We start from the raw sequence: 25,609 nt of genomic DNA, 5'->3' as shown, positions 1-25,609 counted from the left end.
TCTCATCCCCTCTTTCTGTCCAGGCTGGAGTTCCTCAAGGCAGTATTCTGGGCCCTGTTCTTTTTCTGGTTTTCATCAATGATCTCTCCGACTCTGGAAAATCCTCTATCTCTTTGCTGATGACTCCACCCTCTGCGTAACATCTGTCATCCCTCAGATCGGCAAGCAACAGCCTCTTCACTCTCTGCAGATCTGGGTAAAATCATAAACTGGTCCAACACATGGAACATGTCTTTCAATCCTGACAAATCTCACACTCTCACGATGTCTCACCGAAAGGACCGTCTGGAACCCCCCCCCCCCCAAATCAACTATATTGACAAACCTGCTTAAGAATCCTTCCATTCATGCTTCTGGGTTTCACTATCTGCAATGATCTTTCCTGGGAAAGCCACATTTCCAAGTGGCCTCCAAAGCCAGTCGCCGACTGGGAATCCTCCGTTGTGCAGTCTTTCCTTGGCACACCTGAGCTCCTGACCACATCCAAAGCTTTCGTCCACAACCTGGTGGAGTACTGCTCTCCCCTCTGAGCTGGTGCTCCTGCCTCTCACCTTTACGCTGTGGAAACCAAGACATTTAGGATCATTGGTATCTCCCATGATGAAGCTGAGTCTTTGGGTCTCTCACTCTCTCACCACAGGCAGGTCGGTGGTCTTTGTCTTCTACCGTCTCCTCTCCGGTCTCGTCCCCCCTGCTCTGTCTGAGATTTCCCCCCCCCCCCATATTTCCACAGGGTGCTCAAGGTCTGCCAGCAACCCCCTTCTGGTAAAACTACCAAAATCAAGAATCACTGCTCACCTTCACTCTTTCATTCCTCTTTTTCCCCACCTTTGGAACAAACTCCCATACTCTTCCCTCCAGGTCTTCAAAACAGCTGTTCAGCACCATCTCTTGTCTTCTCCCATCCAACATCACAATCTTTTCCACCTCTGCTTATCCACCCCAAATCCACCTCCTTCAAATTCCCTGCTTTCCTTCCTGAAAGTCCCTGTCATGTGAGGACCTGAAAGTCCCTGTAGGGTCCATCTTGTTTACCCTGTGTACCCTGCCCATCCCTCTCCCTTCCACAGATCTCCTCATGTCTCTGTTCCTCACTGTTTTTTTCCTTCCCTTTCCCACCCCTCTTGTCTCCTGCTCCCCTTGTTGTACGTTCTGTGTGTTGGCTCACGTATGAGCATCGACAGTGTATACAAAAAAAAAAATCACATGGTTACCAGTGTCATTGTATTCACAGCTTGTAAGAAACCAAAACCATGCAACACGCTTTTCCCTGCAGAGATTTTGCGCTGATGTTGAATGATCAAAACTGATCTGGGATAATGGAATTTGAATAAATGAAGTAGTCATGCGCACAGAGACGGACAGGCAGAAGGTAGTTGCAACACGGAACCATTTGTTTCTATTTTTTGGGTAAGCTCTTCAGTTTCAAGTTTGTGCATAAAATTAAATTAAATCGTGGTGCTGTTAATATGGTGGTCCTGCAGTTAAAGCACTGGCCAATAACATTATTGTGTGGTAAGAATACAGAACAGGAAGTGGCTTGAAAGATCTAGCAAAAGTAGCTAAGGTGGTTTGAAAACCACTCGTAACTTTGTGACAATTCCATTATTGGAAGGTCCATGGAAGATTAACAGAAAGTAAATGCAAGTGATATCATTCTTCTTTGTTTGTATGCAGCACAAGGCTGTGGGGTAGCATCACTAGCTTAGGGCGTGTCTGTGCCTGTGATGCAGTGTGCCGGGTATTTGTAATTTTGCCAGGGTGCCGGTGAGAGCCCGCCTACTCTTCATGAAGGGCACTGTAGGATCTTTAACATCCACCAACGAATGCTGACAGAGGGGGTTTGTTTAACGTACATCTGAGAGACGGCGCACACGTTGAATAATCACCCTACCTGTGAAACACCGGGAAGATAGTTTATAGCTGGGTCAAGATTCAAACCCTGGCTAGACAGCTTAGAGGCACGTGCGTGTTCCTCTAGGTCTAGGCCATCCTGTCAGCCCAGTGATATCATTGATACCTGCATGACGTAATACTTCAGTTATCGTAATAAGAAAGTACCAACCACAACAGCATGTTGTTGGGAAATCTCTCAATGTGTAAACTTAGTCGAGAGCTAAACGTGGGATTTCCCATTACCATATATGTATGCTCACATCACATCCACAACTTGGTACTCCTTCAAAGGGCATAGGTCAGAAACGCGATATGAGTAAACACATACACATATCCCTGGAATCCCGAGATTGATGCGACTGGATAAGAGAATGGCTTCAAGTCTGATGTTGGCTTTACGGTTATGTGGTTGGCTTGAGGTCTGAGGGTCTTGAGTTCAAATCCCTGGCGGGCCATTGAGTTAACACCAGGTAGGGTTGACTCAGCCTGTCATCCTTTTGAGGTCAGCAAAATGAGTTCCAGTGTACTGGTAATAGGGGCATTGTATCAGCGGTACAGCAGTGCCCTCAAGGTAATGATGTTACTCGCAGCCTTGTGCTGCAAATGGAGGAGGAGGAGGAGGAGGAGGAGGATGGCTTCGTTTTCCCCCAACACGACTTTGTTCAATGGAAATCTTTTGTTTCTAGCATGGTTATCGGGTCAAATGCTGATCATCACTATGTCATCAAAACCTGGGCACTCGTATATTATATGGTCATGAAAATCGTAACAATGGCTTAGTTAAGAGGCATGACCCTGTAAGCACAATAGAATGAAAATAACAGGTATGGATCAAATATTTCACAACAGAGACTTTTACAAAAGTGTCTTCATGAACTTTGAGTGTATGGAATGTTTTTTTTTTAATCTACTACATTTGCAAAGACTATTGCAATCCACACAATATTAATACAATCCCTAGTTACGTTTCCAGGCTCACTGGACATCATGTACAGTGATAAATTGGTAATAACCAGTCAATGCTGCATCCTCTACTACTTTCATGATTCCACTTAATGGTGAAATTGATCCCATAATATCAACTTTAACCCTTTGCGAATGATAAAAAAAAGAAATTGTAAGTGAGGTAATGGGGAAAAGGGGTCAAGAGACAAAGCTGTGAAGCCAACATCACAGTATTACATGAACTAGAAGGGCACTCTTCGACGCTGCAACGTCGCCAGATATGCCTCAGCCCACATTATTACATTATAATTATATGTCCTTTTTCCAAGTTTGATTTCAATCCATGAACCCAGATTTAAAATATTAAATAATTTTGGCTGCCAGATCATGCATCCGATCAGATTGAAATTTAAAACATATTGTTGCGGCTGTGGAAATTTGCAATACACCAGAAAGGTCCTCAGGTTAGATATATCGATAAGTTCATGTGTGGTTAGTCCACACCTGTTGTTTAGGGGGAATATCTGTGATTCATCCGGGCTGCGATGCTAAGTTAGCCATTTTTCTTTCTCTATCGTTATTTTGGACCATTAAGCCGCCAACAACTCAAACACCACCACCTTCGCCTCTTTACCTCCACAACACCATCCCGCAAACATCGCTTCACCGCCATTCCCAAACGACGCCCGCCAACAACCAAACCACCACAGCAAACCCCCCACCACCTTCGCCTTTCTCCTTCCACAACCAACAACCACACCACCTGTCAACACCGAACGTCGTGCTGTCCAGGGCCCGTTCGGTAATTGTTGCCGAACGCGTCGAGCCGCGAGTCCAAATGGATGCCTTTCGGGAGAGGAGAAGCAGATCAGGAAGGCTTCACGCCCCTTTTCTTCCATCCAATGACTGAGCATCGGGTGGCATGGCCCCACCTCCGAACCCGCTGTGAATGCGTTCCTTTTAGGAGAGGAAATCGGATCAGGGGAGGCTCACGCCTCTTTTTGCCCGACCAATGGCTGAACGTCGGGTGGCGTGGCCCCGCCTCCAAGCGCGTTTTGATCCACGAATCTGCATACAAGCTCCTCCCCCGGTCTATAAAGACGCGAGCACAACACAGCTCGTGTGTGCAGAAAGGAGGTGCAGAAAGTGGCGCTCGTCGAGTGAAGACAGAGGTCGACGTGGGGTGCAGAAGGGGGTGCAGAAAGGGGTGCAGAAAGTGGCGCTAGTCGGAAGTCATGGAGTCTGTGTCATGTGTTTGCGGGGATCGGACGGCGAAGGCGACGGAGCTCGGAGTGGAGGTCGAGGGATGAGTCGCGGAGTGGAGCTGGGACGCAGAAGAGGACTCAGGGGCGAGAGTTTGCCAGAGTCGGTGCAGTCCCGAGACCCCGCTAGCGGGAGGGAGCGTCCGCCATTCCCCTCTTCCCACCCCGAGCATCAACAATTTCCCCCATCCGCGCTGAGATAGCGCCGGTAGCCCCGTCCGCTCACCGCCCCAACCGTGGTGTCGACCGACCAACACGTGCCTGCGCAACACACGCCTGGAGGAGCTCACCGACCATAACAGGGGCACGGAGTCAGGCGCGTTACGCGGACATTGTGGCTAGCCCGCCATCGCGCCACGAGGGCGCGGGTAAGACCCCTTCGGTCTCGTGGACCTGGCCGTTCACCCACGTCCCACGTTCATTTGGTCCACGGACCTGTCTTCCTCCTTGCCTGTGAGGGTGGCTTGTATTTTCTTTGCTTTTGGTGTAAATGTGTGTGTGTGGCGCCAGTCTATTAAGTAAACCCGTATAAGTTTATATAAGTTTATAAACACGACCGAACTGTCCGTTCCGGTGGGCGACGCGTCGCGATTCGAGTTACGTGGCCGATCGCACGCCGGGCGGGCGAAATTCGTAACAATATTTTCCCCATGACTAGATTATAACTGTGAAGTTTCATGTCGATTGATGAAGCACTTCAAGAGAAATAATACCAAAAAAATTTTTTTTTAGTTGAATCCAATCTGGCTGCCAGACCATGTGACCTATTAGTTATTTTGAACACCCTGGCATCCTCAAGGCTTGGGGAACATGTGGGTGGTTTCCCCTCGATCTGTCAAGCCCTTCTGGGAGAGGATTTTCAAAGGTTTATTCTTCAAAAAAAATCATAGCTGCCAAGCAGTGACCTGTGACGTCATAGGTGGAAATTTTTTTGTTCCTCATGGATAGGCGATCATACTTGTAAAGTTTCGCCTCGATCTATTCAGTCATTTTGGAGAAGATTTTTGAAGGCTTTTCTGTAAAATAAAAATATGGCTGCCGAACCACGTGACCGATGACGTCATCATTTTTTTCCTCAATATACAATTTAGCCTGAGACAACCCTCAAAAATTTTCATACTGTTCGGATAAAGCGTTCGACGAATGCAATTGTGACATAACAAAGCCAACTAAGACATCATCCAAAAAATATATATATATATATGTATATATATATATTTATATATATATATATATTTATATATAAATATATATATATATATATATATATATATATATATATATATATATATATATATATATATATATATATATATATATATATATATATATATATACATATATATATACATATATATATATATATATATACATATATATATATATATATACATATATATATATATATATATATATACATATATATATACATATATATATATATATATACATATATATATATATATATATATATATATATATATATATATATGTATGTATATATAAATATATATATATATGTATGTATGTATATATATATATATATATATATATATATATATATATATATATATATATATATATATATATATATATATTTTAATCACTTGTTTCCCATGGGGAGTACTTCACACATACCAAGTTTCAATTTTTTTTATGGAGCGGTTTCGAAGATACAGAGGTCCAAAGTTTTTCCTTTTTTCCAACATGGGTGCCCTCAACACCTGACCGAGGACGTCAAATTACCATTAAAACATTCTGAATGAGTGGTTTCACCTATGGTGAATATTTCCTGTCAATCGGATAAAACGGTTGCAGAGAAAACAGAAAATTCGCACGGACGGACATACGGAAGGATGGACAACCAAAAAACATAATGCCTCCAGTGCCTTTGTCAGCAGAGGCATAAGAAGGTGCAAAAATGGATCTCCTCAACTGCAGACCAATTAGCTTACTTCCAATCATCAACAAGGTCATGGAATCCTTCAATTCAGATTCAGACCTGGTCACTCTACCTTAGACATGCTACTTCCATTCTCCCAAAAATGGATGGAGTCCCTCAATATCAGTCATGAGATCAGGGCCGTCTCTCTGGGCATATCTCGAGCTTTCGATACAGTCTGGCATCCTGCCTTACCCTACAAACTCTCTGCCTATGGAATTCAAGGCCAACTCCACTCTTTGTAAACAACATGTGGCTTTAACCGGAACTCTTTCTTCTCCTCTCCCTTTTGAGGCTGGAGTACCCCAAGTCAGTATTCTGGGCTCCATCCTATTCTTCATCAATGATATCACTGACTCTCTGGAAAATCCTCTTTGTCTCTTTGCTGATGACTCAACTCTCTGGCATGACTTCCCTCATCCTTCTGACAGATAGACAGGCAGCAGCCTTTTCTCTCTCCTCAGACCTTGACAAAAATCACGAGCTGGTCAAACACTTGGAATAAGTATTTCAATTCTGCAAAATCTGGCAATCCTACTATCTCTCTCCGAAAGAACCGTACCACAAACCCTCCCATCTACTTTCTCAATAACCCTCTCAAATAAGTTCAGTCATTCAAACTCTTGGGTCTCACCATCAGCTATTATTTTTCTTGGGGAAACCACATTTCAAAGTTGGCCTCCAAAGCCAACTGCTGACTGGGCATCCTCTGTTGTACAAAGTTCTTCCTTGGCACACCTAAACTTCTATCTACCTCCAAGGCTTTCAACCACAACTTGATGGAGTACTGCTCTCCCCTCTGGGCTGGCTCTCTGACCCCACATCTTGCTCAGCTTGACATCGTGGAAACCAATGCTTTCATGATTTTTGGAAAGTCCTGTGACGAAATTGAGGTTATGGGCCTATCATCTGTCTTCTACCGCCTCCTTTCTGGTCTTGCAATCTCTGCTCTTTCCATGCTTTGCCATCCCCCCACTCCATCCCCTCCCTCCCCCCCCCCGAGGTTTCTGCAGGGCGCACATGGTCAACCAACAACCTCTTCTGGTGAAACCATGAATCCAGAATCACTGCTCACCTCTACTCATTCGTTCCTATTTTTCCCCACCTGTGGAACAAACTTCCACATTCTCTTCAATATCACTCTTCCCTCCAAATATTTATGACGCCTGCTCACCACCATCTCAGATCAAGCCGTGTGCCACGTTTCAATTTTTTCCATGGTGCGGTTTCGGAGATACTGAGGACCAAGGTTTTTCCTTTTGTCCAACATGGCTGCCACACCACATGACCTATGATGTCAAAATAATCATTAAAACATTCTACATGAGTGGTTGCTCTTTTGGTGAAAATCTCTTCTCGATCTGACAAGCGGCTGCACAGAAAAACACTCATGTTCTATGCAGACAAGCAGACAGACAGACAGACGGACAATCAAATGGACCCAAATGCAATACCCTCCTTTGGCGAGGGTAACAAGCCAGAAAATTATCCCTAACTCACCTTTCAAAAAATTCCAAGAATACTTGAGAATAGAAGATGCTGCAAAACAGCACCAAATACAGCCCCAATGATTGTAAAGACAACAAATGAAAATTATAAAATGAAATATCAACAAATATACACCGACGATTTGGGAGAACAACAGAAGAGCAGGAAGGTTGAAAAAGAAAAAGCTGGACTGATTGAGAATGGAGAAGAAAGGCTCACTGGAATGGCTGAGAAGAGGTTTCCTTAACTAAGATGAAGAGGTGCAAAGTTTTTCCTTTTGTCCAACATGGCTGCCACACCACATGACCTATGACGTGAAAATAATCATTAAAACATTCTACATGAGTGGTCGCTCCTTTGGTGAAAATCTCTTCTCGATCTGACAAGCGGCTGCAGAGAAAAACACTCATGTTCTATGCAGACAAGCAGACAGACAGACAGACGAACAATCAAATGGACCCAAATGCAATACCCTCCTTTGGTGAGGGTAACAAGCCAGAAAATTATCCCTAACTCACCTTTCAAAAAATTCCAAGAATACTTGAGAATAGAAGATGCTGCAAAACAGCACCAAATACAGCCCCAATGATTGTAAAGCCAACAAATGAAAATTATAAAATGAAATATCAACAAACATACACCGACGATTGGGAGACCAACAGAAGAGCAGGAAGGTTGAAAAAGAAAAAGTTGGACTGATTGAGAATGGAGAAGAAAGGCTCACTGGAATGGCTGAGAAGAGGTTGCCTTAACTAAGATGAAGAGTGTGTCATAATAAATGCACAAGATCAAGGACACTCGACAGTCTACAAGGCTTTAAGAAAATGACGAGACTGAGTCAATCAGACAAGTGCAGGTTCTGCAAGGGAGAAACAGAAAGCACGAGTCACCTCCTATCGGGATGTAAAAAAAAAAACTCATGTCAGAACAGCTGTACGCACAAAGGCATAAACAAGGTATGTCGAGAAATCCAATGGCACATCATTCAATAACCCATTCCCCAAAAAACTCATGGAAACACAACCCAAAAGTGACAGTTTAAAACAAGGACAAAACGCTAATGTACGACCTGGCCATTCCATAAAAGCGTGAACATTGCGACCAAAGCAATGCGACTGGACAAAGTGCACAGATAAAAAAAATAGGACCACCTGTCCTGAAGCTCACCTGGATCAGGAGCAAGAGTCACTCAAACCCTCTACAGACCCCTTTAGACCCTGAATTTTTTTAATGCCGTGAACAAACTTTGGTACATGATGGGTGATGAAGGTTGTGGTGAAATTTCATCGAAATCATGTGTGTAGTTTTGGAGAAGAGAGCAAATACCTATTTTGAAGGTCAAAACCCTCCCGTAGACGCCTTTAATGAGCACAGATTTTGATGCAGTTGATACACTTTGGTACATTACAGGTGATGAAGGTTGTGGTCAAGTTTCATCCAAATTGTGTGTAGTTTCGGAGAAGAGAGCAAATACCTATTTTTTGGGGGGGGGGTCAATAAACCCCCCGTAGACCCCCATAATGAGCGCAGATTTTGATGCGGTCAATAAACCTTCGTTAGACATTAGATATGAAGGTTGTGGTAAAGTTTCATCAAAATTATGTATTTGGTTCAAGCAATAATGACAAGTATTTACGGGCTCACTGACTCATTGACTGACTCACTCACCTACGGACATTGCTCGATCGCATAAACTCACCTGACTAAATTCCAGGTGAGGTAAAAAGGAAAAGATGGAAATGTCATTCGAGGTGTCAGTACCCAGCGACATTTGTCGAAACAATGCGAAAATTATAAAAATGACCAAATACCAGGATCTCAAAAATGAATTCAAAAGAGCCTGGAAGCTGAAGAGCGCCAGCGATAATTGGAACAACGGGAATGATAAAGAAGAACCTGGGATTTTGTTCCACCTTCCAAAATCCACAAAAGGAGATTACAGCCAACGAGACAAATCAACACACCTCAATCAGCTATGATCATCATTCAATGTCGACATGTTCCTTGTGGTTATATATGTTAATAAACATGAAGATGTAATTAAACTTAAACGTGTTATTGATGTGGAATTTGTACATACAGTACATCTATCTAAATTAGATATGGTAGGCCTATGCTGGAATATTTTTCTTGTCATACACAATTCTCCGATTGGATGACAACACGTTGCAGTCTTACCAAGATAGTAGAATGACACATCAACAACAACAAAAAAAAGCTTTTCTTGCGTCATTGAAGCTGAACATGCTGATAATTTTCAAAGAAATGAGGCCGGATTAAAATAAAAACCATCGTGAAGACGTAATCTCATTGTTGTTACATGCAGGTGGACAAAATCTCATGGTTCAGTTAGGTTGTGATGAGTCACAATGTGAAACGGTCGACATGAGGCCACTCGAAAATAATGGAAAATTTAAAGCCATGCAATCATTGAATGGATCCTATATGCTATGTGTTGACCATAATCCTGAATTCCATTCACACCAAGTGAACTGCTTGATCAAAACCTTTGCTTGGATGTTAAGAGGACATGACAAATAGATGAGCTTCTGGCATGCAAGAGTGGTGCACACTGCACGTGCTAGATGTTTCACTTCAAACCCAAGTGTTTTCACACTATTTTTTTTAATCTCACCATTGAAATGCACTTTATGCTGCGCACCACTTCTGAGGCAGACGTTCTACTTCCAGGGACATAAGAATGATACACCGATATTAACTGTAATACTAACCTGAAAACATCAATATACACTATTAAACGAATAAATATTATAATTAGTAGTGAACAATGTGAATTTTGTGAACGTACCATCGACATGGACTTGACACTGTGCTGGAGTGCTTTATGTTCGCCCCGTCGTTGGCAACTGCGACATACAATCTCAATTTAAAAGATTTTGTTTTTGATTCATTGACCAAAATTGATTTTAAAAAGTCTTTTTCACATAAAAATCGATCTTTTCTTTCTTCAGACCATGAATCCATGGAAAAGACAAAATGAATCGGAAGCTGCATTTCAAATGTGAAAAGAGTGACTTCTTGAGACAGGGGAGCAAAAAGAAGCACGATTCAGAAGAACTCAAGAGAATATGGCAAGAAGAAGAGCAAGTTTGTCTGAAACCGATTTGAATGCATTTTGAGCACAAAACAGAGAAGCTCAGCAGAGATTTGTTCGTCAACAAACGGATGACTAGAGGACATCAAGGCAGAAACAAAATCTTCTGTGGCATCAGAGGAGGTGGCAAGCAATGTCTCAACAAGAAAGGCAGCTTCAACAGGAGAAACATTTTCTCCAACTCCAAAGATAAGGAGTTGATGTCTGCCAAAATAGCGGTTATATAGCAAGGAAAATGACAGAAATTTCCGACGATTCGTAAGTTATAATGCAACGGCTCACAGGATGGCCTGGAGGTATGTACACTCGCCTCTAAGCAGTCTAGCCTGAGTTTGAATCCCGACCTAACTATAAACTGTCATCCTGGTGTTCAACAGGCAGGGTGATTCATCGATATGTGTGACATCGCTCAGGTGGACGTTAAATGGGTGTCCTGTCTGCCAGCATTCCTTGGTGGATGTGAAAGATCTCACGGTGTCCTTCACAAAGAGTAGGTGAGCTATCGCCGGCACTGAACAAATTACCAATTTCTGCCCTAACCAGCGGCATAGCTGCGTCCTTCAGCCAATGGCACAACCCATGCAGCCTTGTGCTGCATACGACCAAAGAAGAAGTTACAATGCAGAAATTGGCAATCGGACCAATGCAGGAGGAGGAGGAGGAGGAGGATCATATTGTTGTCCACACTGCTAAGCATTGAGGTGAAAGGGTGAGACAGCAGGATCACTGTGCTATGCTGGAGGACAACCCATCCGTGAGCCATATCCCAGCCTGCCAGACTTATCTTAAAATACGATGGGAGAGTGAAGCTCAAAGTCCTCGGGTGTTTCATGCCTTTGTAAGACAGCTAAACAATGCACTCACTCTTACCTCCCTTAAAGTAAAAAAAAAAACCCACTCAAATACTGTTTCAATTTTTAAATATTACAGTATTTGAGAGAAGATCAGATGATTCAGCTCTCCAGCATCCGGTAAGGTGGCATTCAGCTCTGCACAGACAGCCACTTGTTTACTAAATAAATGAGACACATTTTATCACTCTCAATCACGAGAGCATCGATTTTATGGCAAGTATTTTCCATTATGGTTCCGTGGAATATGAGGAATTACAGTTGTTTACACAATGTTCCAATCCCTTCGTATAATGTTCTTACTCCACCATTCCACCTTACATCTTACTTTCTACATCCGTCACCTACATTTGTCCGTGTGCGTTTTCCTCCGATGTATTCTACACAGGGTGATCAAAAAGTTATTATACGACTCACAATGGTCAGACATCCTAAAAAAGTACAAGGACTATATTTTATATAAATAGTAAAATTACATCTGTCTATTTTATTACGATTATACAAGTACGTATATACTTGACATGTGTATATGACATGCTGACATGTGTTGAACTATTTAATGCAAGTATCGCGTTCACAGAACTTTTCGAATTTCCCTCGTACGTTCATTTGTCCGCTTAACGTGTAAAGTAGATAGGAGCAACAAATCAGCGATCATTATCAAAGTAATGGCAATTTGAAACTGTTTCACAATTTATTTCACTCCAAGATAAAATAAATGCAAACACATCATCACAGGTGCAATGACTGACATTGATCAACTCTACAAACGAGCGAGGATAGAGTTTGGGAAAAAACAGGTTTGGTAAACACACATTTACTAGTGAGGGAGGAAAGCTGTAGTTTCATATTAGTCTCATAATAATTCATGATGGATCATTTGCGTGGCATCACCATTTGTACAATGCAAGAGCCACACCGGCTCACCGCAACCACACTCTACTTGCTGTGCCCCATTAATACTCAATAGTAATGTACAGGTCTCACTTAATCACCAAATATCTATCACCAAACATAAAGTCGATAGGATGTAAACCTTCATTGTCCAATTACGCAAAAATACCAGTCCTGCAGCTGTGCAGGCCATGTGACGATGTGATACCACCTGTGGAAATGGTTTTTTGAAACGTTTAAATATATTGTTATGTTTGTGGGGTAGATGGAGGAACTTCATAGTAAAGGTAGGATTGTATAGAGTAGAATGGTCTGTGGAAGAGCAGGAGACATTTCGATGTAAATCAGGTAGGGAAAACTGCCAGCTTAAGTTGTTACGTGTCACTGCATGGGGGGGGGTGGGGGGGGGTGCTGTGTTAATTAGGGATTGAGGATAATTTCTCCCAGTATGTGATTGCTCCCTGTGACCTTTTCCTATGTTTTTGCATTTACAAGACCGGCGATAAAAAGGAATCACGTTCTTTAAACAACCGAGCTGAATGTGCCAAGCAGGTGAAAACACTGCCTCCACTAATGACAGCTAGCGGGCCGTGCCCTTGGGGTGGATGGTGGATAGGCATGGCGTTGGGGGGTTAGGGAGGAGAAGAGTGTGTGTGAGGTACGGATTGGAAGCAAAAAGGATCGTGCTCGCTGGCTTCCCCTCGACACGGTGAAGAAGGTTGCACGATTCTCATGTTCGTGCTGAGGCGAATTTGCTCGCACGCTGGAGCAAAATGCTAGCCATTGACTGTTCGGCTGAGTCATGAAGCATGTACGTTTCTGAGGAGGGAAAAAGAGCGTGCCTCATGGCCTTATCACGGGACCTCAGAAATCGTCTCGTCGTATTGTCGAGGAGGAAGGACGACGATCATGGTAAACGGACCTGGTGCAAGAGAGGAGCGGTCGGCATATTCGCTTGTGAAAAGAAGCTGCACGGCGGTTTCTGAGCCCTGAGTTGAATACCGCCACACGAATACCTTACATAAGTTTCCCGCCAAGAGAGCGGCTCGGCGCTATTTTGCGTGCGGTTTCTCAAGCAGGACAACACAGGTTTGAATGTCAAGTTCCAAAGGATCACTTCTGGACCCGAAGCTAAGTGCCAGAATAAAGGAAGTATTTTTCTTTTATTTTGTTTTCTTCCCTTGTCCGTTTTTGTGACTGTGTAGAGGCGTCTCGACTTTAGGCTGTAAATTACCTCACGTTTCATTACCTCATGCTTTGATTTATTTTCATTGTTACGCTTTGATTAATCCCTACTATGAATACTTGATTTATGTCAATTAAACCCCTATTTATTAAGATTACTCTCTTAATAAGTAATCTTAATAAGTCTGTCTCTTCATTGTGGGTTCAAGTATAAACCCTTGCCCTCTGTCCAGTTGAACGCATTTGGTACGTGCCTTTGCCGCCCTCCTGTCATGTGTGCGCGCCATAATTTCCAAGTATCACATGTTCACCTCCAAAGTAGAACTAACTGTTCGGCTATCTGTCAAGGTCGGTCTTAACCCCCCCCCCCCCCTGGACAGCACAATATTATCAAGAGGTAATCCCAGTTTCTGAAAAATTATGGATCTCATCTGACTGGAGCTCTAGTGTTTCAAGTGAAAGGTCATGAGATAAATGAGAAAGATGGACGAGGAGATAGAAAACTGGAGAAAAATGAGACTATCAAAAAAATTATTTTTGTAAGAGATGAAAATTGGAGACAGAGATCAGACGTGTAAGTGTAAAACACGGAGAAGGCTGTAATAAGAAATATGAAAATGGAGTAAATGACGATTAATGAAAATATAAATAACTAGAAGGGCACTCGGTAGAGCGCATACCTTCACCTCGTAATACCTGATCCACAAGAACATATTGGGCCCAATACATTTTTGAAATATCATGCTATACAGTACTATATTTTTTGTGTGTCTGTCTCTGTCTGTCTGTCTGTCTGTCTGTCTCTGTCTGTCTGTCTGTCTGTCTGTCTGTCTGTCTGTCTGTCTGTCTGTCTGTCTGTCTGTCTGTCTGTCTCTCTCTCTCTCTCTCTCTCTCTCTCTCTCTCTCTCTCTCTCTCTCTCTCTCTCTCTCTCTCCCCTCCTTTCTTTCTCTTCTGTCTCTCTCTCTCTCTTTCTCTCTCTCTGTCCCTCTCTCTCCTCCTCTCTCTCTCTCTCTCTCTCTCTCTTTCTCTCTCTCTCTCTCTCTCTCTCTCTCTCTCTCTCAGTGGTGTAGAATCACTTTTAAAATGATCAGATCCGGATGCGGATCTTCACCAACATCTTATCAGTTCGTCCTTGTAACACACCCAACCTGTCCATAAAATTTCATCCGGATCTGTCCACAACTTTTTGAGATATCCTGTACACAAACAAACAGACAGAAAGGGGTGAAAACTTAACCTCCTTCACCTTCAGTGGCGGAGGCAATAAACAAAAGCACAACTGATTTTGGATTAAATTGGTATTGTTGTGTATATAAACAGATAATTGACCAAATGTTATGCTGAGCTTTACATGTCCAACACCCATGATTGGCATGTTAACTTTGAAGTGATCAGTTTATCATCATCATGAGAGTAGTGTTAGAAAACGTTTTACTACCACGAGATCCGATGGTTTATCATTGACAGAATTAAGGAAATAGGTTTAATCAACCAGGAATTTTGTTATTTTGCAAATATATCTCAAATACTCTATTGTCCATTTTCTTTGCTTTTCAACAGTTTTGATAATTCCCCAACCAAAACGTCTCTTTTTCTGAACATGCATTGCCTAAACAACTTATGCTTAAAAAAAATTAAGCAAACAACATTTCTAGCATTTTATTAAACCCTTGTTGGTGAAATAATAATTTTCTTGCAGTTCCATTTCAGAAAAGGTGCAAAAAAGCCACAAACATCGAATGCTTCACCGAGGCCCTCACAAAGACAAATATATTTTCACAAATGCACAAACGGGATATATCACAAACTTGACTGTTGCACTTTTAATTCGGAGCGCACGATGTGTACGCCGCAGCTAACGAACCGATGAAATTTGAGGGTGCATATTATTTTAAAGACGACGGTGCAAAATGGACCTGGTAATAACAACACGGAACACGGAGCCAATGGAGCAAACACAAGCTGTGCTTTAGAAGATGTTGTTGCATTAAAGTTCATAATAAATAATGGACATCTGGCAGGACCGATGGTGATTGCTGTTGGCTCATGTCCTCACTGCATTGCTGTTCGTCTGACATTACCTTCGTTTTGTGGGAGGCAAATATGGAAGGCAACCTGGAGCTTACACATGATGTCATCGCCTCATCTCTAAATGGGTGGGAGGCAAGGGGGTGGGCTGGATTTGTGGGACGAAAAAGGGAATGGACTGTCGGTGGGGGTAGCAGGGGTCAAAGGGCGATGCTCGGCTCAGTTACCGGGTTTCGGGGTAAAGCAGGATGCAGCCAGGGTCAAAGGTTAGCTGTGGTTGCATGTGCTGTAGCAGGCAATGCGGTAACAATATAAATGACAACAATTAGATAACAATAGGCATTTCCTGTCCATCATTCATGAAACACCATCACAGAATATTATAACACGAGAGGAAAAAAAAATGTAAATGAGCACAATTTGGAAACGAATCGGAAGCAAATCCCAACTCCTAAGTGATGATACAAGAAGGGAAACAAAAGGAAATAACCGTCAATTGAAACATGCATTCGGCTGAAGCCGGGAGCCTTTTAATAAGAATATCTCTCACTTTGAGAGTCCGTTTCTTTTGAACAAATTTCTCACACTGATGGAAATGATTTGCCATTATAACCAGTTGTTGGTCGAGTCTAATCATCCGATATGATACAAATTGTTTGTCGAACGTGGAGCATCATTATTTCACACGAGAAATGAGCCCTTTAAGCCATTTGACGCACTCTCGTCCACGCGTACCGCATGCGTCTCCGACCACTTGTTAAATATTAAAGATCGATAATGGGAAATGATCATCACTGATTGTCATTTCTTTATTGTGTAAGTAAGGATTATCATTGTGAGGATGGAAGGTGAAAGGGAAATGAGGCACAGCAGTGAAAAAGAAAGACGGAGAAAACAAACAAACAAAAAATAACGATAATGAAGGAATGAAAGATTGAAATGGATGAAGACAGAAGTTGTCGAGGATTCGACAGATTGATGGGGGTTTATCGATAATTACGTGCCCTGTAATAAAAAAAACCTCTCACAGACATTGAAGGTTGGTGTTACATTTATCCACAGTTCCTTTGAAATGCGAAGCACTCGTTTAAATGACGTTTCAAGGCGTTAAACTCTGTCCAGATAAACTCGGTCTTGCTTCTCAAACCACTTCTTCATGATGCACATCAACGTCGCTAGAAAAATAGCTTTCCTTACAAACGATTCTTTACGAGTAACTTTGAAACCCGTGTCAGTCATTTGGTCCGGTGAGTTTGAGGTGGCGTTCAACCGATCCAAATCCAACATCACGGACGATGGCCGTGGCGACGTGGGACGGCTAAACGTGTGAGCTTTTGACTCTTTCCTCAACTCTCGTCTTCGGTAGTGTTACAAAATGGTGTTCGTTATGCTGCCTTTGTAACGACACCATCACAGGATCAAAGTGATAAACATAAACCCAGGATTCATCGATTACCAATAATATGATGCAAAAATTTGGGATTCCATTGGTACAGGTTTGGATGTGCCTGGCTCTGGTTCACTTATTGCCGCTGGCGAACCATCTCGACATCCCATCTTGCAGACACCATGGTCATCTTCAAACCTTCGATAAATAAGGCTTGTGTGGCATCCTGAGATGGGCGTAGAGTCTCAGTGACCTTTCTTATGGTCTGACGATGAATGACCTTTCGTAACGAGATTGTGCACTTCAGTGGCATATAAACGGAAGCAGAGGCCTAAACCATGATTATTTTACTCACACAGTGTTGTATTTGACTTTTACGCAAGCAAAAGCTTAAAGCTTGCTTCAGCAGAAGCAAGCTTTCCTTTTTCTCTCGCACAAGTGAAAAACATGAGATTGATCACCACGCAGAGCCAGGCCCATGGATTGATTTGATATGCCACTTAAATCTAGTCTTTTGGGTTGTCGGATGATTTTAAACACGTGTAGAAAAAAAAAATTCCCATAAATATACCATTACGGAATGCATTGCCATTTGCAATTAATTAATTAATTATATATATATATGTTTAATAACAATTAGCCTATGTTGGTTGGAGCAGAACTCTCTATGTTGAGCCACGGATTTACTGACAAACCCTTTTTGATAAATGAATGTGAGAATATGCGTGTACAAAGTGATGGTCGAGCCATCGTGATGTGGAGAGGTGAAAAGTACACAAATACATGGAGAAATGAGAAATGTATGGATAGATAATCGATACAGGACAGAGAAAAGAAAAGGTAGTTACATCAATAAATGGACAAAAAGAAAAGAGGATGCAGAAAACTTACAAGGTTAGAGGGATGTCGATATGTGATGAGAAAGAGTCAAATGGGAAAAAATATAACACAAAAGTATATTATTTGTGATGATGAGAAACGGATTGGTAGAACACGAAAGAGCCGACGCAGCGACAAATTGAAAGATAAGGGAATAGAAAGTGAGAAAAACACCACGAGGTATACAGATGGATGAAAGCGTGAAAGAGTTTTAGATTGACAGATATGCAAAGTTCAGCTATGGAACAGGTGGAAGATAAGCAGCAGTGAGGCCTAGTAGAGCAATTAATGAGCTTGCTGGTTCTAGGAGCTGTGCCTGTGAGCCTGATGAGATGTACAGCACGGCCATGGAAAGGAGAACGTTAAGGTAAAGAAGACAAAAAAGGGTCGGCAATGAGAATGCAGCAGTTGAAACAATCGGTAAGGAAGATGAGAACAAGGCCAGAGCAAGGTGAGGGACAGGCCATGCGAGGTGCAGGCCAGGGTTTGATGACAGCGCAGGCAAAGGAGGAAAATGAGGAATAGGTAGAAGGAGGAGAGGAAAAGACGAGGAAAAACAAAACAAAACATTAACCAAAATGAGTTAGCGCTCTCTTGCGAGGGGACAATATATGTTTGCAAAGTGAAACATACTAAAAAGGCAACAGTTTGAACTTAACCAATCACAAAGCATGTTAATTGCACCCATTCAGGCACAGCTTTTTGGGGCTTAGGTGAATATGGTTTTGGTATAAAGGAGGGAGTGTGCCCTCACCAGGTGCTGTGGTGGGCCGTGTGGCTGTGCCATGGCTCAGATGTCCAGGGTGCGACTCTCCAACTCTGTTGACCGCAAAGACCTTTATATCGTAGCGCCGGCTCCACTGCAGGCCATTCAGCGTGACGTGTCGAACTTTGGCTGCCGCATGCTGCTTGTTCCACTCCCCGTGATTACCCGCCTACCAAGGGCCGTGACCAGAGATGACGACGGTGAGTGCGAGTGTGTATAACAAATTGAATGTGATGAATGAGGAAGTATGTAGAACAAGTAGGAGATATGCAAAGGATGCAAAGCAAGGCCTCATACCAGTCGGTGTTTCACAATGTATTGCAGGATAGGTTGACCACCATCGTCCTGGGGGATCCAGTGAACCTCCAAAGAGTTTCCAGTACTGCCACGTCTCACCTTAACCTTGGGTGCATTCGGTTCACCTGCCAGGGTAAGGAGGTCAAGGCAGAATGTCAAAGTTTAAGGTCACTTCCCAGTCTCATTCTGAATGCACTGGGACTTTGATAATGAGCCCCATGATGGAGAGCTATGCTCCATCACTGAAGTGGGGGAGTAAAGGGAGGGGGAGGGGAGGGGGTACAGTATAAACCTGTTCAAATGTAAGACTATCCCATTGCCACAAACCTTGCACGACCTACCACTAATTGTACCACTTCCACACAAGATTATTTCAAAACCTCTCCATCTCTGCCATTCCCCTGCCCCCTCCAACCAAGCCATGATTCAATCAAATTATATAACATTGCTACCTGGATGGAGGTTATATATTCACCCCTGTCTGTGTGTCTGTGAGCAGCATATCTCAAGAAGTTGTGGACGTATTCGGCTGAAACTTAGTGGACAAGTTGGGTTTCTGATGAGGACAAATTGATTCGATTTTGGTGAAGATCTAAATCCGGATGTGAACGCAACACGACAAAACTTGGTGGGCAGGTATGGCAGCTGACAAGAACAAGCGATTCGATTTTGGTTAAGGTCTGAATGCAGATCCGGCCCATTGGTGCGACACAAAACGTAAACTGTTCAGCCTGGCGGAGGTATGGTGCTCCACCGAGTGCCGTTCCAGTTACCCTCGCCGAAGGAGAGGTGATTGCATTTGGGTCCGTTTGTTTGTTTGTCCGCACAGAACTTTCGTGTTTTTTCTCTGCAACCGCTTGGCGGATTGAAACGAAATTTTCACCATTGGTGCGACTACTCATGTAGAATGTTTTAATAATGATGACGTCATAGGTCACGTGGTGTGGCAGCCACATTGGAAAAACGGAAAAACTTTGGACCTCTCTCTCTGAAACCGCACCAAGGAAAAAAATGAAACTTGGCAAATAGCAAGTACTCATGGGGAATAAGAGGGTCATTGAGGGATAAATTAATGGTCCACAGTAAAAAAAAAAATCATGACGTCATCGGTCACGTGATCCGGCAGCTATATTGTTTTTTTTCAAAAAAACCTTCAAAAATCTTCTCTGAAATGGCTGAACAGATCGAGGCAAATTTACACATATGACAGTCTGTCCATGAGGAACAAAAGGTTCACACATATGATGTCATCGGTCACATGGTTTGGCAGCCATATTGGATTTACCCAAAAACCTATAAAAATACACCACTCAAAAGAAGTCTTGGCAAGGGTCTGCAATCTCTGATTGCTCTTTTTCTTGTTGGTTATGCAATCACTTTCACGGTGATTGTCCTTTCAGTATCAACACACAAAAACCAATGAAGCAGTGAAATAGTGGAAGTGTTTTTCCTAATGTACGTTGTGAAGCAACAAGTCCTTATGAAAACGATGACTAATAAAACCCCAGACGTCTGCACTTCGTGATCTTTTGTGGTGGATAACTTGAACCATTTTGTTCTTGACTTTTTATTCTTCTCAAAATGAGTCTGTTTGGATTGACCCATTTCGTGTTCACATCTGAACTCGCATCTTATGATATTCAGAAACAGGTGAAAATACCATGGATGGCATGCATTTGTCTGCAGTCTACTTACGTTCTCGTAATTCACACGAAAGTACACTTTTGTCAATGTGTGTCTTTGTCCTGCATGTGATTCATGTTAAACCTCCAGTCTGAGCTTTGGATCAACATAAGGAAGTTTTTATGTAAAATAATGCATGATACAGGTGACATGAAAGAGAATGCAAAACATGCTGAGGATTAATGGATGGCTGTCCGGAGCAGCAACGTACATCTGCAAAGTGCTGCTATTACAGAGGACCCCAGATTGTATTCATAGGCCGACAATGTCACATCTTGAGTTGCAAAAGAGAAGTACAAATGATGTGGCCTCCTGCACCACCCAGTAACTTTATTGGGAATGTTTGGCTCGAGTCTTTGGTAAGGCCTGCTGTTCGACCGGAGCTGATTTGGGCGAGAATTTCATCCGATTTGGACAGCCGATCTCCAACCTATAGCTCGACCTTTACGAGCCTCGGGTGCATTGTGGGGAGTGCATCCACTTTGAGGTTGGTTGATTGGTAACTCAATTCTGACCCTCGCCAAGTCAGATATATATTGTTATGAATCTGGAAGCTTACTGCACTCAGCATTCAGGTCCTTATAGAACAGTTATATCGGTAAGTGTGTGTTTATAGATAGAACCCGTCCCTAGTCTAATGGGAATTAAATGTTCGTGCGCTGCAGAAATATTTTGATGGTCGGGTTTTCTTTCACATTTTTACATCACCAACAACGACAACAACACCCATCTTCGCTCTCACAACAACAACACTCTGCTCGCGGCATTCTTCGCAGCGAGCGCGTGCATGGGGGGAGTCTAACATAGGCATGGCGTCCCTCTTTAGCCAATCGGCAAGGAGTGGGCGTCTCACCCGCCCCGTTTCCGACTCAACACGATCGCCATTACGCACGTGGCCAGAGGTGAGGTGGGCGGAGCCACAAACGCCACCGCTCGGGACTCCGCCCAGAAGGGTGGGAGTTGCCCCGCCTACTGTGGGCCTGTCCAATGGAGGACAGCCAGGAAATCGTGCGATGGGTCCGACCAATGAGGAGGCGAGTGGCCAGGTGAAGAAGCCCCTCCCTCCTGAAGAGGAAGAAGTGGTTGTCTGGACCAGCGTTCGAGAGACAGTGTGCTCATGGCAGGAGCGTTCGCGAGACAGAGATCGTGGCGTTTGTCAAGCAGCCGGTCATCGTGTGTGAGACATTTCCAACCTGGCATCCAAAGCCAGTGAGTGGTTGTCGACAAGGGCTCTGCAGACGGTCGTGGTCGTGGACTTCGGGTCGTGGGTTCGAGTCCCACCGTGGTGGTTCGAAGTCGGTGTGGCCGCACGAAGCGGACAGGTACCACGGTCCGGCTTGACCGAGATAGACCCACGAGGTCCATCTCTTCCTGGGGTATTTGTGTGTGCGTGTGTGTGTCCCTGGGCCCAGTCTATAAGTAGCAATTGTTTAAGTGCGTTGTACATTATTTGCATTTCTTCTCGATAGTCGGTTTAACTCTGCTCTTTGTGTGTTCCCTCCCCCCCCCCCCCCATTATAAATAAATCCCCTGTTAATTATTTCAGCTCGTTTCTGTTTTTCTTTCATTGCTTTAGCATGGTGCGTGTTGAGAAATTTGGAAGCGGCAAATTGTGCATTTGGACCGACCGACCTCGGTAACCATCCGCTCGGGTTACGCACGGTTCGAGCATGCTAACGACTCGTTCCGCTCGAGCTCCGCCGAGGGTGAATTTCCCCGGTAGTTTGGACAACGTGGGTATTTAGGTAAATTGAAATTCGCAATCGACCCCATCCCACACGGTCGACCTATTGGCGATCTTCGGTCCGATAAGGGACCGTCAGCTCTGGAGTTATCCGGGGTGGCGACCTATAAATTCCGGGTGTTCGGTGGAGCCGATTCTACTGCTCCATCTAGCGGTCGTGCTCGCCACCGATACCTGGCACCACAACAATATGTACATATATATGTAAATAATTATATATATGTATATATATATATATATATATATACATATATATATATATATATATATATATACATATATATATATATATATATATATAAAATATAAAATGACCGTTTTTACAGCCATTTTTCCCTGCTGTGCAGGGGTTTGGCTTTTTCTTGAAGCAATGTTTTATGGCCGGATGCCCTTCCTGACGCCAACCCTGGTCAGGGATATGGTACACCTATTCTAACCGGGGCATACAACGGGACCAGTACACTGGCACTCATTTCGCCGACCTCGGAAGGATGACAGGCTGAGTCAACCCCCTGGTGTTAATTCAGCAGCCAACGGTGTTGAACTCAGGACCCTTGGATCCCAAGCCGCCACCCTAACCACTAAGCCAACACCAGGCTTCATATATATATATATATATATATATATATATATATATATATATATATATATATATATATATATATATATATATATATATATATATATATATATATATATATATATATATATATATATATATATATATATATATATATATATATATATATATATATATATGTATATATATGTATATATATATATATATATATATATATATATATATATATATGTATATATATATATATATATATATATATATATATATATATATATATATATATATATATATATATATATATATATATATATATATATATATATATATATATATATATATATATATATATATATATATATATATATATATATATATATATATATATATATATATATATATATATATATATATATATATATATATATATATATATATATATATATATATATATATATATATATATATATATATATATATATATATATATATATATATATATATATATATATATATATATATATATATATATATATATATATATATACATATATATATATATATACATATACATATATATATATATATATATATATATATATATATATATATATATATATATATATATATATACATATTGATACGAATTTGGAATTCGATTGTTTAAATGTTCAGAAATCGATTGGATGTGCTGCGGATCAATTTAATAGTTAGGGAATGAACAATGGAGACATCCCTCCCCCTCTTCTGCGAAGAGCAAGAAGAACCCTGCCGTCCCGTGACTCATGATGTCAACAACTCCCTCCCACCCGTGGCTGAGGAGGGGGATGGAGCACGAGGGCATGAGTCACGCCGGGATTGGGGGAAGGGTGGGAGAAGGATAAGGACGAGATCCTTTCTTTGTTCTTGGGCAGTAAGCTTTTTGCTTCGGCAGAGAGTAGTTGTTCAGCAGACCTTCGGGTCCTGTTTGGCTTGGGAGCTTGGGGGGTATGGAGACCCCGGGAGCGCTTGAGGTAGCGTAAATCCCCAGCGTGGTCGTCCCAGTGTGTGTGGTTACGAGTGTGGTGAAATGCGTTCTGGAAGAAGCACGATGCGTGAGTGAAAAGGTGTTTAAGGGGGAAGTGCCGTGTGTGAAAGAAACCATGTGTGTGAGGTGGCGGTATGAGAGGGAGATGGCGGCTGGCATGCGGGAACATGCAACCGCATGTCCGAGTGTCATGGCGAGGTGTGTGAGTGTCGTGGCACGTGGGAGTTTGAGCGCGAGAGAGCGACGAAGACGGTGCCTGACAGTGGACAAAGGCCGAGTAGCGACCGTAGCTGCATTGGGGACCGTACTGGGTTTGCACGGCAGCGCGCGTGGGGTCCGTGCTGTGGTACGCACGAGGCCGCCACGTGCATGCCTGCAGGAGTGAAATCCGGTCCGGAAACGCACGCGGTGGATGTTAGCCGATCCCGCGGACGGACAGAAGGTAGGCTGGACATGGATTTGGACTGGACAGGTTCTCTAGGCGAGCGTGTGTGAAGCTCCGACGAGCAGAGCACATGTGCTCGCGTGGGGAACTGTTCGAAACGCGAGGCTTGTTTTTGATGCGCAGGGTGACGTCATGGCTGCATGGTTGGAATGCGGAAGAAGGGAATTCCTGCCGGATGTTACCGTCCAAGAAGGGACGAGGCGCGCGAAGCGTGAGCAGCTGCCATGACGTCACGGAAAAGAGCGCAGGTTGCGAGTTGCCGCGCTGGTGGGCGCATACTAAAAAAAAAGAGAAAAGCAAGCCTCGACACTTCGAGTGGACACGAGCCCCAGGCAGGTGGTGGAAGACCCCCTTGCTTAAGGGGGCACAGGAACTACGAGTTAGGGGGATGGGTTAGGGATAGTTAGACCGGCTTCATGGGGACATGGGTTGGTTGTTCCTCATGGAGCCTGTGGAATGGATAAGCTAGAGGAATTTTAGTTCAGATTTAGGAAATGGGAATTTTTGGATTTTTGGAGACATGGACAGACATGGAAATGTGTAGAGGGGACGTAGCTTAGCTACGTCGAGTAAATGGAACGTGAATGAGAATAAGGGATGACGAGGGAGCACGAGTTAGTTAGGGGATTTAATTAGGAAGGATGGCAGTATAGAGTGTTGGTGTGAGTTGTGAAATGGAAAGTGTGTTAGGAATGAGTGTGGGACAGCGGGCCCAAGTGTGTGAGTGGACCGAATGTGGTATGCATGGTGCAATGACTGATTGGGGGGAGGAGTGTTTCCCACCCAAGTGACCCCGGGGTCACTTAATGTTAGTTAGTGGGTTATTCAAATTTACTAAAAGGAGGTCGTTTTGTTATTGGTGTCGAGAGAAGGCACGAAACCCGTTTGGAGGGGTGCAAGAGTTCATGGACCGGCTGGGAGCGTGGCTGTGGAAAGGTGAGTTTTGTTTAGTGGGCACCACGGGCACCAGACGAGTCGGCCAGAGTAGGCCAAGGGCCCAAGAGGGGCCGGGATAGTGTAGTGGGCACGGGCGACCCGTCGGAAACGGGACCCGTAGCTCCAGAATGCCACGGGGCAGTGTAGTGGGCACGGGCGACCCTCGGAAAGGGACCCGGGGCATCACCACGCCACGTGGGCATCGGAGGGGGGCAATGCCAGAGAGGGCAACCCCCTGCATTGTAGGGAGCAGCTAGGCTC

At 43.3% G+C, this 25,609-nt stretch overlaps 1 protein-coding gene across 7 annotated transcripts in view; it reads right to left on the bottom strand.

Annotated features, from left to right (window-relative positions):
* Nucleotides 1-25,609, bottom strand: part of NCAM1 (neural cell adhesion molecule 1) — a 273,015-nt gene that overhangs the window by 5,907 nt on the left and 241,499 nt on the right. For 6 of the 7 annotated variants that reach the window (XM_085875921.1, XM_085875925.1, XM_085875918.1 and 3 more), the window contains 2 exons: nucleotides 18,937-19,063; nucleotides 18,628-18,808 (listed from right to left, as the gene is read on the bottom strand). In XM_085875921.1, coding sequence (XP_085732047.1) covers nucleotides 18,628-18,808; nucleotides 18,937-19,063 — 308 coding nt within the window. The remainder of the gene's footprint in view (nucleotides 1-18,627; nucleotides 18,809-18,936; nucleotides 19,064-25,609) is intronic. The other variant, XM_085875919.1, reaches the window with a different exon arrangement.

Source organism: Eptatretus burgeri, chromosome 3, assembly GCF_056783735.1.
Source record: "Eptatretus burgeri isolate ZD-2024b chromosome 3, Ebu_testis_v1, whole genome shotgun sequence".
Taxonomy (NCBI): domain Eukaryota; kingdom Metazoa; phylum Chordata; class Myxini; order Myxiniformes; family Myxinidae; genus Eptatretus; species Eptatretus burgeri.
Note: the sequence above shows the minus strand (reverse complement) of the source record. Positions and strands in the feature narration are given on the sequence as shown.